The sequence below is a fragment of the Aphis gossypii genome, chromosome 3, assembly GCF_020184175.1.
Source record: "Aphis gossypii isolate Hap1 chromosome 3, ASM2018417v2, whole genome shotgun sequence".
Classification (NCBI taxonomy): Eukaryota; Metazoa; Arthropoda; class Insecta; order Hemiptera; family Aphididae; genus Aphis; species Aphis gossypii.
In genome coordinates, this window is record NC_065532.1 from 45,199,036 (window position 1) to 45,214,556 (window position 15,521).

A 15,521-nucleotide genomic window follows, 5' to 3' on the forward strand; every position below is an offset into this window, starting at 1 on the left:
TTTTAATTAAAACAATACTTCTATTTTATTATATAAAAAAATAGTTAGTACAGAATTTAAAAGGTTTAAAGAAAACTACTTATTATTAAATTGTGCAGTTCAGTAAGCATTAACATAATATTATGAAAACATGATGTTTATACTATGTTATAAAATTACGTTAGATTTATTTGATATTTCTGAGAAAATATAATATGTATAATTGTATCGCTTGAGTATGTATGAAATGTGAAAAATATAAAAACAATTTCTAACGTTCACTACATAGTTACATTTTGTACATACGTCCATCTTAATAAAAGTGAGACATTCAGAAAGTAATAATACTTTTTTTTAGTATAAGAATAACACGAAGTGTATTGAATCAAAATAAAAAGACAACGATAAATTTTTCAACTTATAAAGTTTAATCGTCATAATAAAAGTATTAAAAAGTCCTGAAGAAAGTTTAAATTGTTAGTTTTTTAAAGTTCCTTTATGGTTTGTTCTGGATAATACTATAGAATAATATTCAATTTAATGACGGAACAGTATAGAATTAGGATACATTATATTATTTATATAATGGTTGGAAAAATTGTATTGCAATTATTGTATTTTTTACGTGTGCCTCTGATTTTAGTTTCTAATGGTATACATATGGTTTAAAAAACTTTAAATAATTTAAAATTACAATACATTTTGCAATTTCATTTCCAATTATACAAATACAATTCGTTTTAAATATTGGTTAACTTAAACATTTTAAATAGAAAATAACGACTTTTAAACTATTTATATAAGCTAGTCATTTTTAACTTTTATATATTTAACTATTGTAGAAATTAATATATCATATTAAATTTATTGTAATAATAGTATACTTTAATAATTAATATATATATATCTGAATTTGCTATAGTGTTAAAGCCGAATATGCAGTTAAAAAAAATACATATCAATGTAGTTAGTGAAAATTTAATAAATTACTGAACCTACCTATCAGTAACAATAATCTAGTTTCTGTGAACAACTCAAAAACATTATACTTGAAAATTGAAATAGAAATATAGGTAATCATTCCATTTATCATAGTTTTCCCCAAAGTAAATTTAATCATATAACGTGATGATATAATATATTCTATTCTATTTATTTATTTTTTTTTAGATATTTATGGTATAACAATGGAGTTATAAATCAATAAAATACTAAATAATTATTTTAAATACCTATAGGTAATATATTATAAAATATCAATAAGATGCAATCTGCTATTAAATAACAATCTTAAAATTGAAAATTAATTAAATTTTTTTAATTCAAATTGTGAAAAAATAAACAATACAAAAAATAAGAACTCGTCCTTATAAATCGTCATTGCTCCATTTGAAATCTAAAATAAAAATTTTGCATCACGCTAATTTCAATAAATTAAAAATCATTGTGTTTGCTAGCTATGAATTATAACTCATAAAATTCTACTTCTTTACGAATTCAAATAAATATTACAAATATTTAACTTAACAGCGGTAAAAATAAAAATAAAACAATAGTTACTAAACGTGAATAATTTCATTATGAAGATCTGTAGAGGAATTTATTTTTATTTTATTATCTTTTTTTTCGAAAAACTGAGCAATATTAAAATTAACTTATTAAAATATAGTTTATTTTTAATTTCCAATTTATAGTTTAATTTATATTTATACCGTTGCAAAAAGTGTTTTAAAAAAATCAATTCTAATAACTACAGAAAATTTGAAACAAACAAGAATAAAAGTCTAAACTTTACACGTGGGAGGCTGTATTTTGTGCATCAAGGCGATATTTTTGCTAGATCACTTAAACTAGTGACCTAACCCCCAGGGCCATGTTGCCGTATATTATGGAGTTCGAAATAATTTACAATGCAGTATTACGATTCTGAAAAGAATCGCGTTTTACAACTTTCTCAAAAAAAAAGATTATACTTCCACACGACCAAAAACCAATTTCCATCCAAATAGTTACGCTACATTTGAAATATTTGGCGATATCAATAAAACGGTCTAATTAACCTATAAAACGTCTTACTATAAAAAGTTTAATGTTCCTTAGTTTTGTACGGGTTTTAAAAAGATTAAAGTCTGAAATATAATTCAATCAAAAATAAATACTTTCTTCAGTTCTTCACTTGTTTAAACTTTTTATTACTCTATTTCAATTTTAATATTATTACTATTATTCAGAACTGTTTTACTAAATAAAATTCACAATGCTTATTGGTACATCATACATTTACACGTACGTTATAGTTTAAATATAAAATCGTGTTTTATTTTAATTTAATATATTTTTTTAAATATATATTTATATATAATTCATTGATTTGATATCCGTCATTAAAAGTTACTTGACCCAATCGAACTAAACTATAAATATACTAACAAAAAACATATTTAAATTTGAATGATTGAATGTGTTTTTACTTTTTTACGTAAGTATATAGCTTTATTACACTTGGTAGATCTGTAAAAAATGTAATGCATTAGAAGCTGATATAAAAAATAAATGACGTAATTTATATTTTGTTTCCAAATGTCTTAATTACTATATATGACATTGTATTGTGTCTGATGGCAAAAATATTCCATTTAGTTTCTATACATTGTGTTTGGACCTAATTTTAAAAGGGAAATTAAACAATGGAATTTTACACTGCTGTGTTTTTCACGTGAAGTTTTATTATTTATATCCACATAAATCCTACTTCAAACGATATTTTGTATGTAACTCAAATTTATAGTTTTTGAATATAACATAAATGAATATCCTGAGTGTGTCATGTTTTTGAATTACACGAATGAATAAAGGTACATATTGCAATTATAAAATTGCATGGAGATATTAAAAATGACAAACTGAAAAATTGTGAGTTTAAAAAAGAAATTAAATATTTAGAAAAACATGTTGATAACACTTGTTTCTTATTTTATTTTTAACATAGTATATCGAAATAAATTAAATAGTTTTGAAGCATCGAATTTAATGGTTTTAAAATGAATTTTGTTTTAAACTCTTTTTATATTATTTTCAATAGCCATATCTGTTTTATTTAATGAGATTACTACCAATATTTTATGTAGTATAATACGTAATTGGTATTTAAAAAGAATTTTTTTTATTGTTTCAATAGTAGTTTCTAAGGTTAAAAAAAATATTTTTTAACATATATTATATACTGAATGATTAAACAATATTAAAAATATAATGTATACATTAAGCCCATTTAAGATTTAAGATTTATTATTTTGTTATTATTTGTTAATTCAATTGATTTTAATGTCTAAGAAAATATTCATATTTATATAGTTAATTCTTATTCCGTATTTTTTAACACTGCTATGATCATCATAATAATATTATTCAGCCAATTTTTTGATAAATTTTAAATATTTATTGTTATTAATTATTATTATTATTATTTTAATTTCATAAATTAACATTGATTTAAAAATTCGAAATAATAATAACATTAAAAGAAATATGACTTTTATGAAGATGATTAAACGAAATATATCTCCATTTACTGTATCTGTCTACTTTTGTATTAGCCCATCTCCTTTTTTTTTGACATAACTACTCTCTAACAGTTTTAGCTACCACCACAATATCTCACCTTCAATCTCTATACCTTATTCTATTTACTTATAATTTTCAATACCCGAAACTCTTAAGTCTTTTTCTACCACAGATCTATTAATCTTTTTCATGTTCTACCCCGTGGCCTTTTTTCATAAAGTATTTTATTCTCAGGCAGCTCTGAGGCCATACAGTTTATTTACTTTCTATACATAATACGTATTTCCTTTCCACTGGATCCTTTGACAATTGATAAAACTAGTCACTGTCCCTATAAACATCATAATATCATTAAGTTATCTGTTGTATTTACTTTAACGACATTTTATGTCGCGTCACAAATACTGTCCTAAAATATGAATGCATACTTTTTTTTCAAACTTCTTGAGCTCTATTTCAATTATGCTTATCATTTTTCAATCTTCACTGCTGTATGATAAATTTATTATTTATTCTTCTAGACATATTTTTATAGCTAAAAAAAAATCATAAATGAATAAAAAGTTTTTTCAATTTAATCGGATGCTTATTTTATTTTATTTTCATTGAAAACAGTACCTAGTTTTAAATTTTAAGTTGAAAACAATACAGACAATTTCATAATTTTAAGTAGAAAACTTTAAAAATAAATTGATTTAAAAATATTAAATACTGAATGAATTATTATTTATAAGCATTTTTAATTTTAAAATTTAAATTATTCTATAATCACTGTTATTTTTATTTTTCATTGTTTCTTTATTTTTATTTTTATTATTATTATTTATTTTGTGATGTTTTCACTAAATAATTAAGCAATTCCTGTTTTAACATGCTTACAGAAAAATATACTTTTAACTTCCGGTTTATTTTACCATTCTACGGGGGTCATATTTAAATCATAGCTTCCACTTTTCATATAAAAAAAATTATTATTTACGAAAAAATATGAAAAGCCAATACTTTTTTCATTACTTTGCTATGCTCAAACATCTCTAGTGTAACAAGAAATAGATTGTTCAGTGTTCACGGTGAAAACATTTTATTCGTTTTAGTTTTTTTAAACAGTAGATTATATTAAGTGCATGAAATTATAGAAGCTTTATTTTGTACCTTAAAGAATGGATTATAACAAATGACTCAAATGTTAAATGGTACATTTCTTTATTTTCAGGCGACATTTGGTGTTTTTTTTTTTTTTGTTATTATGTTATTAAATTGAATAATGGAATGAAAACATATAATATTTAGTTTAAGAAAAATTTATAATTCATTTCGATATATGCACACACTAAAACTTAGCTCATCAATTATTTGATAAGACACATTTATAAACCTACATAATTAATAATAATGGACCATAATTTAAGTATGAAGTTATGTAACTAACGTAAAATAATATTTTAACGTATGGAGTATTTTTTCTTATAAATTTATTATTACTAACTAGAAACAACGGGTTCGTGGTAAAATTTAAACAATTTACATCATTTAACTTCATATTTAAGAGTGCTGATAAATGTATATGATCAACGAACAAATTGAATCAATTTGTTGATAAAATTACAGTGCAAGGTAATCCAGGATACCGTGCATAATAAAATAATACTAATAAATAAATATAGTTAAATAACATAAAAATGTAGTGAAAAAAATTATATTTGTCTAGACGATTTATTAAACTAATCCAATTTTCACATAATCAACTGAAATTGAACTTAACATGAATTTTCGACATACTTCCCAAGCCGTATTCAGATATTTTAAAATCAATTTCCAAATACATTCAACGTTTGTTTTTATCGACCAGACTGATACGAAAGGACGTCTTTACCGGTTGACATGTTTAAGCTGCTATAGCCGAATAGTTTACCATTAGTTTATTGTTCGCCGTTAAACCAATAGCTGTCAATGATCGATTATCAACAAATATAATATAAAATGTTAGAATTTCATTTAATTTAAAAATATAGTAAATTAAAGACAACCACACTGTAGAGTTACAATTAATATAATATATAGAATTTGGCATAGAGCTCGATACCAAACGATATTATGTTTAATATTTCAATGTACTATTATAATATATTATATTATATAGTTGTGTCTTGTGTACATGTATATCAGTAAAAACATAATAAATGTTAAATAACTTCAGTAAAGGTCGTATATAAACATAAAAATAACTGTCTATCGCTAAGGGACTTATGAATAATATAGATAACGTGATTTGTGCTTTACCTTGATGCAACGCTCTCGATTCATAATCTTCGGCCTTTGGGAAACGTCCAACTCGGGCCAGAAATCAAAACTAGTTTCGTTTAGTTTTATGGTACGTTTGCCAACTTCATTACTAACAATCTTATGAAACTTATTTTATGAGGATAACGAGTTGCGAGTGGCGTTTCAAAGTAAAACGTCCATAAATTATCTTTGTATAATATTGAAAGATACCTCTAAGATAGATAACCTCTTCAGTTATTTTTTAGATTTTATTTTAGTATATCGCACATTATGTAATAACCTACCTATATAATTTGTACAATTTACTTAACTTAAATCTGAAAGAAATAGTCACACGATATCAAAACTTATTAGATAATATCATATTATATGGAAAAATAATTTTAAAAGTTTCTTGACTCCAATTTTACATAACAACTCTAAACAATAAAATTGTACTGAATGCACAAAGTCAAGCGTAATTTATTTATAATATCATCTTGTACACGAATATAATGTTTTACTTAGGAACAAGAAACGTTTTTTGTATGTTATGAGACACTGAATACTGATTGGATAGTATCCAGCTAGATTAGTACTTTATGTGACATATATTAAAATTATTTTTAATGTCTTCGATAGTTTTTATTAATGTATCAATTGTGTAATAACGAATAAAAATAATTATATATTGAGGGCTGTGTTTAAGTTCCTTAATTATGAATTATTATTATTCTTTACTTATTTATTTATCTATTTTTTGATGATGAATTTGTTTTTCCAATTTAGTTAAACAACTCATAAAAAATTACTTTTCGTTATCAAATTTAATTAAATATTAATCATAATCAAAGAGGTAGAAAAATAATTTACATCACTAAAGGCACACGATTTATACATTTTTTATTTTATATTTCTTTATTGCGTTGTAAAATATTATTTTTTTTGAAATTAAAGATTAAAATAAATGAAATATCAAACTAAACTCTTTGGTAATTAATATAATCGCCAAGTGTTTATATTAATTTTAAGTTCATAAACATTCTGAGGTAAGAGAGAATTCTGAAATGTATTATTATCTATTTGTGCATCTACTTCTCTCCTCTTGTTTTAGCTTTAAAATATGATATTACAGTAGTTATAATTAATTAGCTGATTTTATATCGTTATTAAATTATATATATATATATTATATAAAGTCTTATCGCATCATAGGCGCAATTAGAGTAAAAAAATTGGGGGGGCTTCAGCCCCTCACATAAATTTTTCAATCTCTGCCTCTCAGAAGCTTTTTTTCCACTCTTTACCCTATAACAAATGTGCTTATTGGAAGGCAAGTAAAATTTAAAAATAAAAAATAAAACAATAATTCACTTTTAAGCATAGGTAACACATTTAATATAGTTTTTTTTACATTTTTACTCTTATTTTTCTATTTTTTTTAGCAAATGTATTTAAAATAATTTCGATGTCAACAATAATATCTTTCTCAATATTAAGTATTGCCATATTCGAAAACCGTTCCTGTGACATAGTAGACCTGAGATAATTATTAATTCGTCTCATTGCAGAAAACGACCGTTCGCAAGTAGCCGAACTAACCGGAAGAGTGATAGCTAATTGAATCATTTTAAAAAGATTTGGAAACGTATCTTTAGACATATTTTCTTTGATGGTTAAATAGCTAGGAACTCCTTTTATCATATTTTTCAAAACAGTCATCTCACATTTCAAATCATTAGGGATGACTTCTAACAAATTCTGTAAAGTAAAATACAAATATACAATTTTTAAATGAAATAGGTACTTGAAAAACATAAATTATATATATAAAAAAAAAACCTTATATTGATTTATAAGTAATGACGATCCCTCAAAGTCTAATTTTAACAATTTATCTACACAAGTTGCAATTTGAATGCTCTCTTCAGAAAATCTTTCTTTCATTTGACATATTATTGTATCTATTACTGGATAAAAAGCATGTATATTCCAATATTCTTTTGGTTCTAATGTAGTGGTACTTGTATTATCACTTTGGTGATTATTTTCAGCTGAAGTTGATGACATAACCACATAATTTTTTAGATTAGTGGACTCCCTTCTCTGCCTTTTAGAGCCACCTAAGTTAAATATAAAAAAAAATATTTAATTAATTAACAGTATAATATAGTATACAATCAGTGGATAAAAATTTACTCTAGGTACCTTGAAAAGGAACATTAATTTCAATTCCATTGTCTTTTGAAAATACAACCATTTTTTCCCACAGTTCACTATAGTGAATAGAAGAACGATAACTTTCTAATGTATCAATTACTCCTTTTATCAAATTTGCAGAATTTCCAAGTGTTGCTGATTTTGACTGAAGTTGAATACTTAATATATTAACAACTTTTAGAATATCATGAAGAATGAATAAATATGCTACAAATTTAAAATTTGATATTGTAGAAACAATACCTAAAAGAAAAAGCACAATAAAATCAGTTGCATTATATGAAACCAATGGTTATTTTATATTTTTCATAACATACCAATTGCTTGGGCAACAAATTTACTTTGTTGATCATCAATTTCATCATTTAAAACTTGAGCTATGGCATTAAAATTTTTTATCACTGCGTCACAGCTTTTAAAGCGGCAAATCCAACGAGTGTCACTTAACTGAGAAAGTGTTGTCTTTTTCATATTCAATTTAAGTTGTAAATCAGTAAGCTTCACATTTCTTGTTGGATGAGAGAAATGAACATAGAGTGCCTCTAAAGCGTTAAATAAGTTTCTAGCATCCTTTAAAAAAAATATATAAATACAAATCAGAAAACAGGTATAATAAAATATTAATTATGAATTTTACCTTTAAGTGCTTGCACATATCAATAACTACTAAATTAATCTTATGCGCCATACAATGTACATATACTGCACATTTGGCTGGAGGGTGAACTATTTTCAATTTTGCTTGAACACCTCCTATGTGACCTGACATGACATTTGCTCCATCATATGCCTGTCCTATGATGGGAATTTTATCTAATTTAGATGCATTTAAAAATTCAACTAATTTTAAAACCAAAGCATCTGCAGTTTGCTTTTCTGATACGTCAACAAATCCTAAAAATCGTTCACATATGTCCATTCCATGGGGATATCTTACACAAATACTTAATTGCTCTTGTTTGTGAGACCTAGTAAGTATAGAAAACTTATTAAATATACATGAACATATTATTAAAAATTCAATTTTTACTTTCAAGATTTATTATTTACCGAGCCTCATCACATGAGATACTGAACATTCCACAATCTATAATTTCTTGTATAATGGTAGATTTAACATTTGCAGCACATATCTCTATCAGTTCATTTTGTATACTCCAACTTGTATGGTTAAATAAGGTATTTTTGTATACATTGCAAAACTCTGAATTATGTTTTGATAAAAATTCACACATTTCTTTAAAATTACCTAGAACAAAAAAAACAAACAAATTTTATCAATGAAATTCAATTAAATAATTTTAAGGTACGTTTTAAATAATATAATAAGTACCCTTATTAACTGATGTCTCATCTTCACGGTGTCCTCTAAACGCTATTCCTTGTCTACCGAGATATAAAACAATATCAATTAAACATTTAATGTACATTCTATTTGTTTGTATTTCTTTTTGAAGAGCAGTAGACATCTTTACAATAACATCACCATTTTTCACCGAGTTTTTATAAGCTGACCATCTTAAATTGGCAGTCAAGTGGTGGTCAGAAATTTCATGCAATTTTAATTTTGTTTTTCCTGTTTTTGCATCTCTAGTTCCACTCAACTATAATAATAGAAATAGGTACATATTATTACATAATACATTTTAAAGATAATATTAAACAATTATGATCTATTAATGTAAATCAGTGTATTTAAAATGGTTAAGCTTGCCTTTTTCCAATTATTAAAACCTGTTGTTATGAAAACATCTTCTACATGACCAGAACTTGTTGAAAACATTCTACAAGGAAAGCAAAAAATAGCATCTTTCTCTATGCTATATTCAAGCCAGTTATACTCCTTGAAATATTTGGAACAAAAAGATCTATTTTGTGATCCAAATGCTGTTTTAGGATAAACCTATGTGCAATAAATTTATTATTTTACTTTTGTTATTAAATATTGAAGAAAAAAAATATATTATTTTGAATTCTGATTGGTGCTAAGAAGCTAGTACTCAATAAATATAATATATATATAATATAATATAATATAATATATATTTATTTACAATTATAAAATTAATATAACTTACCTTTAAAATAGGTTGCACAGGGCCAGAATCTAAATTACCTAGATCGACAATATCCGACTTATTTCCTTCTTTAGGACTTAATAATGTCGATTGACTTGTCTCATATTCAACTAAACAACTATTCACATCCGAAGACATAGAAACATCATTATGAGAAGTTGAAATAGTTGTTTCTGAATGACTCGAATTATTTTCTCCTTCATTGTTAATTATACAATCTGATTTTTTTTTTTTAAATTAAATATCGAAAACATTTTTAGTTTACTAACATTAAATTTTTTTTAAAAAAAAGAAGAAGAAAATTAGGTAATAATGATAGGTAATAACTTTTTTGTTAACAAAACAGCAAATGCCAAAATATAATCACAAAGCACGATGCACGAATGAACGGAATGAACGAATAATGTGAATTGTGAGTACGTCTGTATTAGGAATGCAATCGTAATTGAATGGCCAATGCAGTATAAGAAATAAAAATAACAAACACGGTTGTATATTGTAATGCTTATCTGCTAAGGACGGTTTGATCGTTTGGTATGCTCGAATGTTCAATAGCATCAATTCAGTTTTTGTACTTTCCGTAAATGAGCTATTTATAAACCTACCTAATAATATGTGATAATATGACGTGACTGCATAACAGCTATACCTTATCGTAATTGTCATTTGTCAATTGCGATTTGCGGCCACTCGCAAAACGACTGAGAATGGAAGCTATAAATATTGTCGGGGATAATATTTTGTTTATTGATAATGATATATTGCGGTGCGCTATAATAAGCACAGTCTAGACTATAGAAATAATAAACATATTATTTAAGACCATGATTATAATATTGTTACTAAAAAAAAAATAACAAAAATTTATTATATTCATTTTTTCACGAGTAATCACATATTTTTTTTTATTTATCAATATAATAATAAAAATTCTGTATGGTTTTAGGGGGGGCTTTGAATGTTTTTGAGGGGGCTTAGCCCCTCCAGCCCCCCCCTAATTGCGCCTATGTATCGCATATAAATTCGAATAACGTAAGTTAAAATGACGCTTTATTTGCTACAAAACTTCTTAATATTGATCAAAAACTTAAATATACGATTAAAACTTGTCGTATACCATTGAATACACAAAAACTTCATTAATGATATACAGTAAAATAAAATCAAAAAGCTAAAAAGTATAATTATAATTTGCATTACGGTTTTAAATTTAGTTTTTTTGCCTATTATGTAGTGAAATCTTGTAATTATAATGTAGGTACCTATATCTTATAATATATTTTGTGAGTTCAATGTAAATGTTATTTAAAAGTAATAAATTAAGTTATATTGTTAACGTTGATTGATAATTTAAAAAAAAAAAATAACAAATCACCAGGTGAGGAGATCGTGAAAGAGTGAAAGAATAGAAAATGATCAAAAAATAGACATATCATGCCAAAAACGGTCACTGAATACTGTAAAGGAATAAGTTTGTTAGATTTTTTGTGCGTACGAGGTTCTTTGTATTATATATTATATATGATTGAAAAATATGCATCGGAGATAATAGGTGAATAACAGTATGGTTTTAGAAAGGAAAATCGACTATAGTTTTAATTTATTCACCCGAAAGCAATCCATACACAAATACTATCATGAGTACGAAGAGAAGCTATACAGAATATTATATATTGATTTTAATCGGACCTATGGTAGCATACACCAGAATCAGCTATGTTTGACTTTCCAAAAATGTAGATAATACAGGATGATCCTGTAATGATTTGAAGCTCCACAACAGTACTTATGCTACGTATTCGTGTGCTGAAGTAGTCTCGTTTCATCGCTTATTGCAATCAGGTCATCGGTAAAATTAAAATATATTATAATAACATTTTATTTCAATATACATTAAATTTTACTCGGTACAACTAAGTGTTTTGTCTAATATTATTTACATCTAAATCTTCTCATATTCCCCCGATTAGAATATTAATATTCCACTGTTATACCGTATCAGAAGTATACAACGTTTTAATTATTATCTACCACGTAAAAATCAATTTAAGTGTCTACAATAATTATTTTAAAAAGTCCTGACATTTTAGAAAATATGTCTTCTTGTATAAAATTTATAATATTTAAAAACAACATTTCTAATGAAAAAAAATTATGTCTTTTTACAATATTTTATCACTATCATTTTTTAAATCTTTTTGCAATCATAATTTTCAATTTTATATTTCAAAGCAGATTTTATTTTTTTTTTTTTTAGTATTTTGAAACTATAAATTTAACTTAAAGTAAAGTTATTAGTTAATTAGTTATAAATATTTTAAATTTAGATACGCGAAGTAGAGTGTTGAAAGGATACCCCGCAAAATACTGATCTCCTACTTTGTTCATCTAAACTTTAAATACTTATAATTCAAAATGTTAGGTTATTACTTCCATGTTATGTAAAAAAAAATATTTTCAAACAAATTAAAACTTTTCAAAATAATGATTAAAGGATCTTAAATAAATTACCTGGTATATCATGAATGTATTTATAAATAAAACGTAATTTAATACTTATTGAATACTTCAATGTTTCTCATAGAGTGTTCTGTGAAAATTTAAACTATTTATAATTTAGGTCAACAAAAATGATATTATACAATAATAAAATACATTTTTGAAAAACAATTGTTAATAATTTATAAATAACTACTTATACGTCATCTAAACATTAGAAATAATTTACATTTGTTTTTTTAATTGTTTAGTATGAACAGTTTAATGTTAGTTTGGTCAATGGCATTTATTTTTTCTGGACCTTAAAGTACTATTTGTACAAAATAAGTTTAATTTTAGGTATTAGTGTTTATCGAAAGTATACCACAATATTTGTAGTAGCTTATGATAATATACCATGAGGAAAATAAGTTTTAAAATCTTTTGAACTTTTAGAACTTTTGGAATATTGTTATATTCATACATTATAAATACTTTTAGTGGATTATTTTCGGAACAATTCGAATCCAAGAGAAGAACTATATTAATAAATTAAAACCAAACTGTATTCTAACAGTATCGTACAGTATCAGCTGGCTTTGTCATTTAATGATATTATTTTTCGTAAACGAAAATATTTACCATGTATGATGATGATAGATTTGAATAAATAACTATGATAATACGATTTACGCATATAATCAACATATTATAATCAATTATCTTTCAGTTTACGTGGAATTTACCCTTATAAATTACACAATATAGCTATCACTCATGATGACACTTGATATTACATTGCTGTATTTACATATTATCATTAAAAGCTACTCATGTGACAAATCAATATTATAACGATGATATGTCAAAGTCAAAGTCAAAATTTACTAACATAGTCGATAAAAATTTAGAATTACATGTTATAGTCTATAAATAAATTTCATTCACATCACACAAAAACGAAATTAGATGTAAATTAATTTATAATGTTATTTTTAAATAAATCGATATAGGCAATTAAAATCTATTTAAAAATATTATTGAAAAATACAAGTATAAAGATCTAAAAAGTTTTAATTAGGTATGGTGTTGGTGCTAACATTGATTCTGTGAATATTTAAGTTATGTCATATACATATATTATCTAATATTTTTTATTAAATGCAAATAGTTTTAAAGATAATATTTTAATTTCACTAGCATTTTTATTAATAATTTTAAAATAATTATGATCACAGTCAGTTTTTCTTAAGTCATATCTTAAGCATAGTTTTTAATTTCGTTTTATTCAGATTACAAATAATTTTGTAATAATTATATTTAAGTTAAGATTATTAAATAACGCATACTATATTTATATAGTAACAGTTTCATTTAATATTTAATAATATATACGTCTTAACCACGGTAACTAGGTAACTGCAAAACGAATATTACATTTATTATTTAATGTACAATATTCTCGGTGTACGTATAGCCTATAATAACTAACTATTAACCAATGTACATCCTTACGGGAATACTTGAGAGTTGTTTCTACCACTACACTTGTCTAAAACAAGTTTTCAGTATGCTAGACATAATATGCTTAGAAGGTCTATGTACTCCCATATGAGTTGTTTTTGCTTTAACAGATTATAATTATTAAAATATTTAATTGATCATCTTTGAAATTTAATTTTAGTCATATTTATACTCCTAACATCAAACATGTGCTAAGTACTTATTTGCAATTCTCACATAAATACATATATATATTAGTGATTTAAGTCTAAATAACATTATTATTTTGATTACGTGTTAGATTCTAAACGGAGGGATGACTGTATTTATTTAACGATGATGAAGGTGGGTTCTTTCTGGAGGAAAATTGGATCTAGTCGGTACTTTGAAGTATCCTCTATCCATTACTTAAATCATGATTACTCCTGTCTGTGAACAGTGTATTTAAGTACTTTTGCAATATTTATTTGTTCACAGCCCATTTTCATTTTTCACCAAGGTAATCACATCATCTGCAATGGAAAATTTCCAACTTAAAAATCTTCATTATACGACATACATATTGCAGGAATGTTACACATTATTTGACTGTCAGTTTGTTTCGCAAAACAAATATATTTACCGTAGGTACATCCATTCTTATACATGTTGACTACACAAAAATATTTATTGTGCAAGCGTTTGTTGTTTAAAATCATTACATAAATATTGAAATAATTTTGTTTAAGTAAAGCATAGTTAATAATTATTAAAAACAATTTTTATTTAAATATATTATTTTCTTTTATTTATGTTCTCACTCAAAACATTTTATAAACCACAGCAACAAGTCAACAACCCTGGGTTTTTTTCTAGCATGCATATTAAATTATTTTCTGTTACTGAATTGTACTTAAAAATACAATTGTACAAAAATTAGCATATTACATAGTACATACACTATCGTTTTTGATCAAACTAAAAACCAACTGTTTTACTTACGTTTAATGACCTATATAATGAGTAAACAGGTATTTTCGTAATAAGCATTATAATAAACAAATGATAATATATTATATTATACTATAAATATTAGTCAGTATAAAAAATATATAACAATATTGTAAAATTCTAAGTGTTTCAGTAATACCTAACAGATGATCACACTTGTCTCGCCTCATTTCAAATTTTATTATATTATATAATTGAACAGGATTATAAAGTATAATTAATATTATATTTAAGATCTTTATTTTAAAAGTTTTAAGTAATAGTTATTGTTAATAATTTGTTTACATTATATTCTTCAATAATGTATTTGTTATAGACTGTTACAAATTAATAAGGGACTGTGACAAATATATAATTGGTTTAGGAGTAGAAATTCATTTGAGTTATTTTACGAATTACCTTTGGTTAATATTAACAATAAGAATAAACTTGTACAAATTAAAACTT

The 15,521-nt window shown here is 24.5% G+C and overlaps 2 protein-coding genes and 1 pseudogene across 4 annotated transcripts in view; all 3 read right to left on the reverse strand.

Annotated features, from left to right (window-relative positions):
• Positions 1-15,521, reverse strand: part of LOC114124536 (otoferlin-like) — a 143,120-nt gene that overhangs the window by 73,151 nt on the left and 54,448 nt on the right. The gene's annotated exons all lie outside the window — the stretch shown is intronic.
• LOC126550601 (zinc finger MYM-type protein 1-like) lies at positions 7,179-9,648 on the reverse strand. The gene is made up of 7 exons (XM_050202434.1): positions 9,359-9,648; positions 9,076-9,274; positions 8,663-8,993; positions 8,343-8,595; positions 8,014-8,268; positions 7,648-7,928; positions 7,179-7,566 (listed from the first exon to the last, which is right to left on the reverse strand). The coding sequence occupies exons 1-7, from the start codon at positions 9,492-9,494 to the stop codon at positions 7,216-7,218; spliced, it is 1,806 nt and encodes a 601-aa protein (XP_050058391.1). The 5' UTR covers positions 9,495-9,648; the 3' UTR covers positions 7,179-7,215.
• Positions 9,692-11,106, reverse strand: LOC126550602 (uncharacterized; annotated as a pseudogene).

Excerpts from the sequence above, each read along its gene's own strand:
- LOC126550601 (XM_050202434.1), bottom strand. The coding sequence starts at position 9,494 with ATGTCTACTGCTCTTCAAAAAGAAATACAAACAAATAGAATGTACATT. Across the intron at positions 8,596-8,662 it reads ATATGTGCAAGCACTTAAAG|GATGCTAGAAACTTATTTAA; the intron begins GTAAAATTCATA and ends TTTTTTTTAAAG. Across the intron at positions 8,269-8,342 it reads ATTTGTTGCCCAAGCAATTG|GTATTGTTTCTACAATATCA; the intron begins GTATGTTATGAA and ends TTTTTCTTTTAG.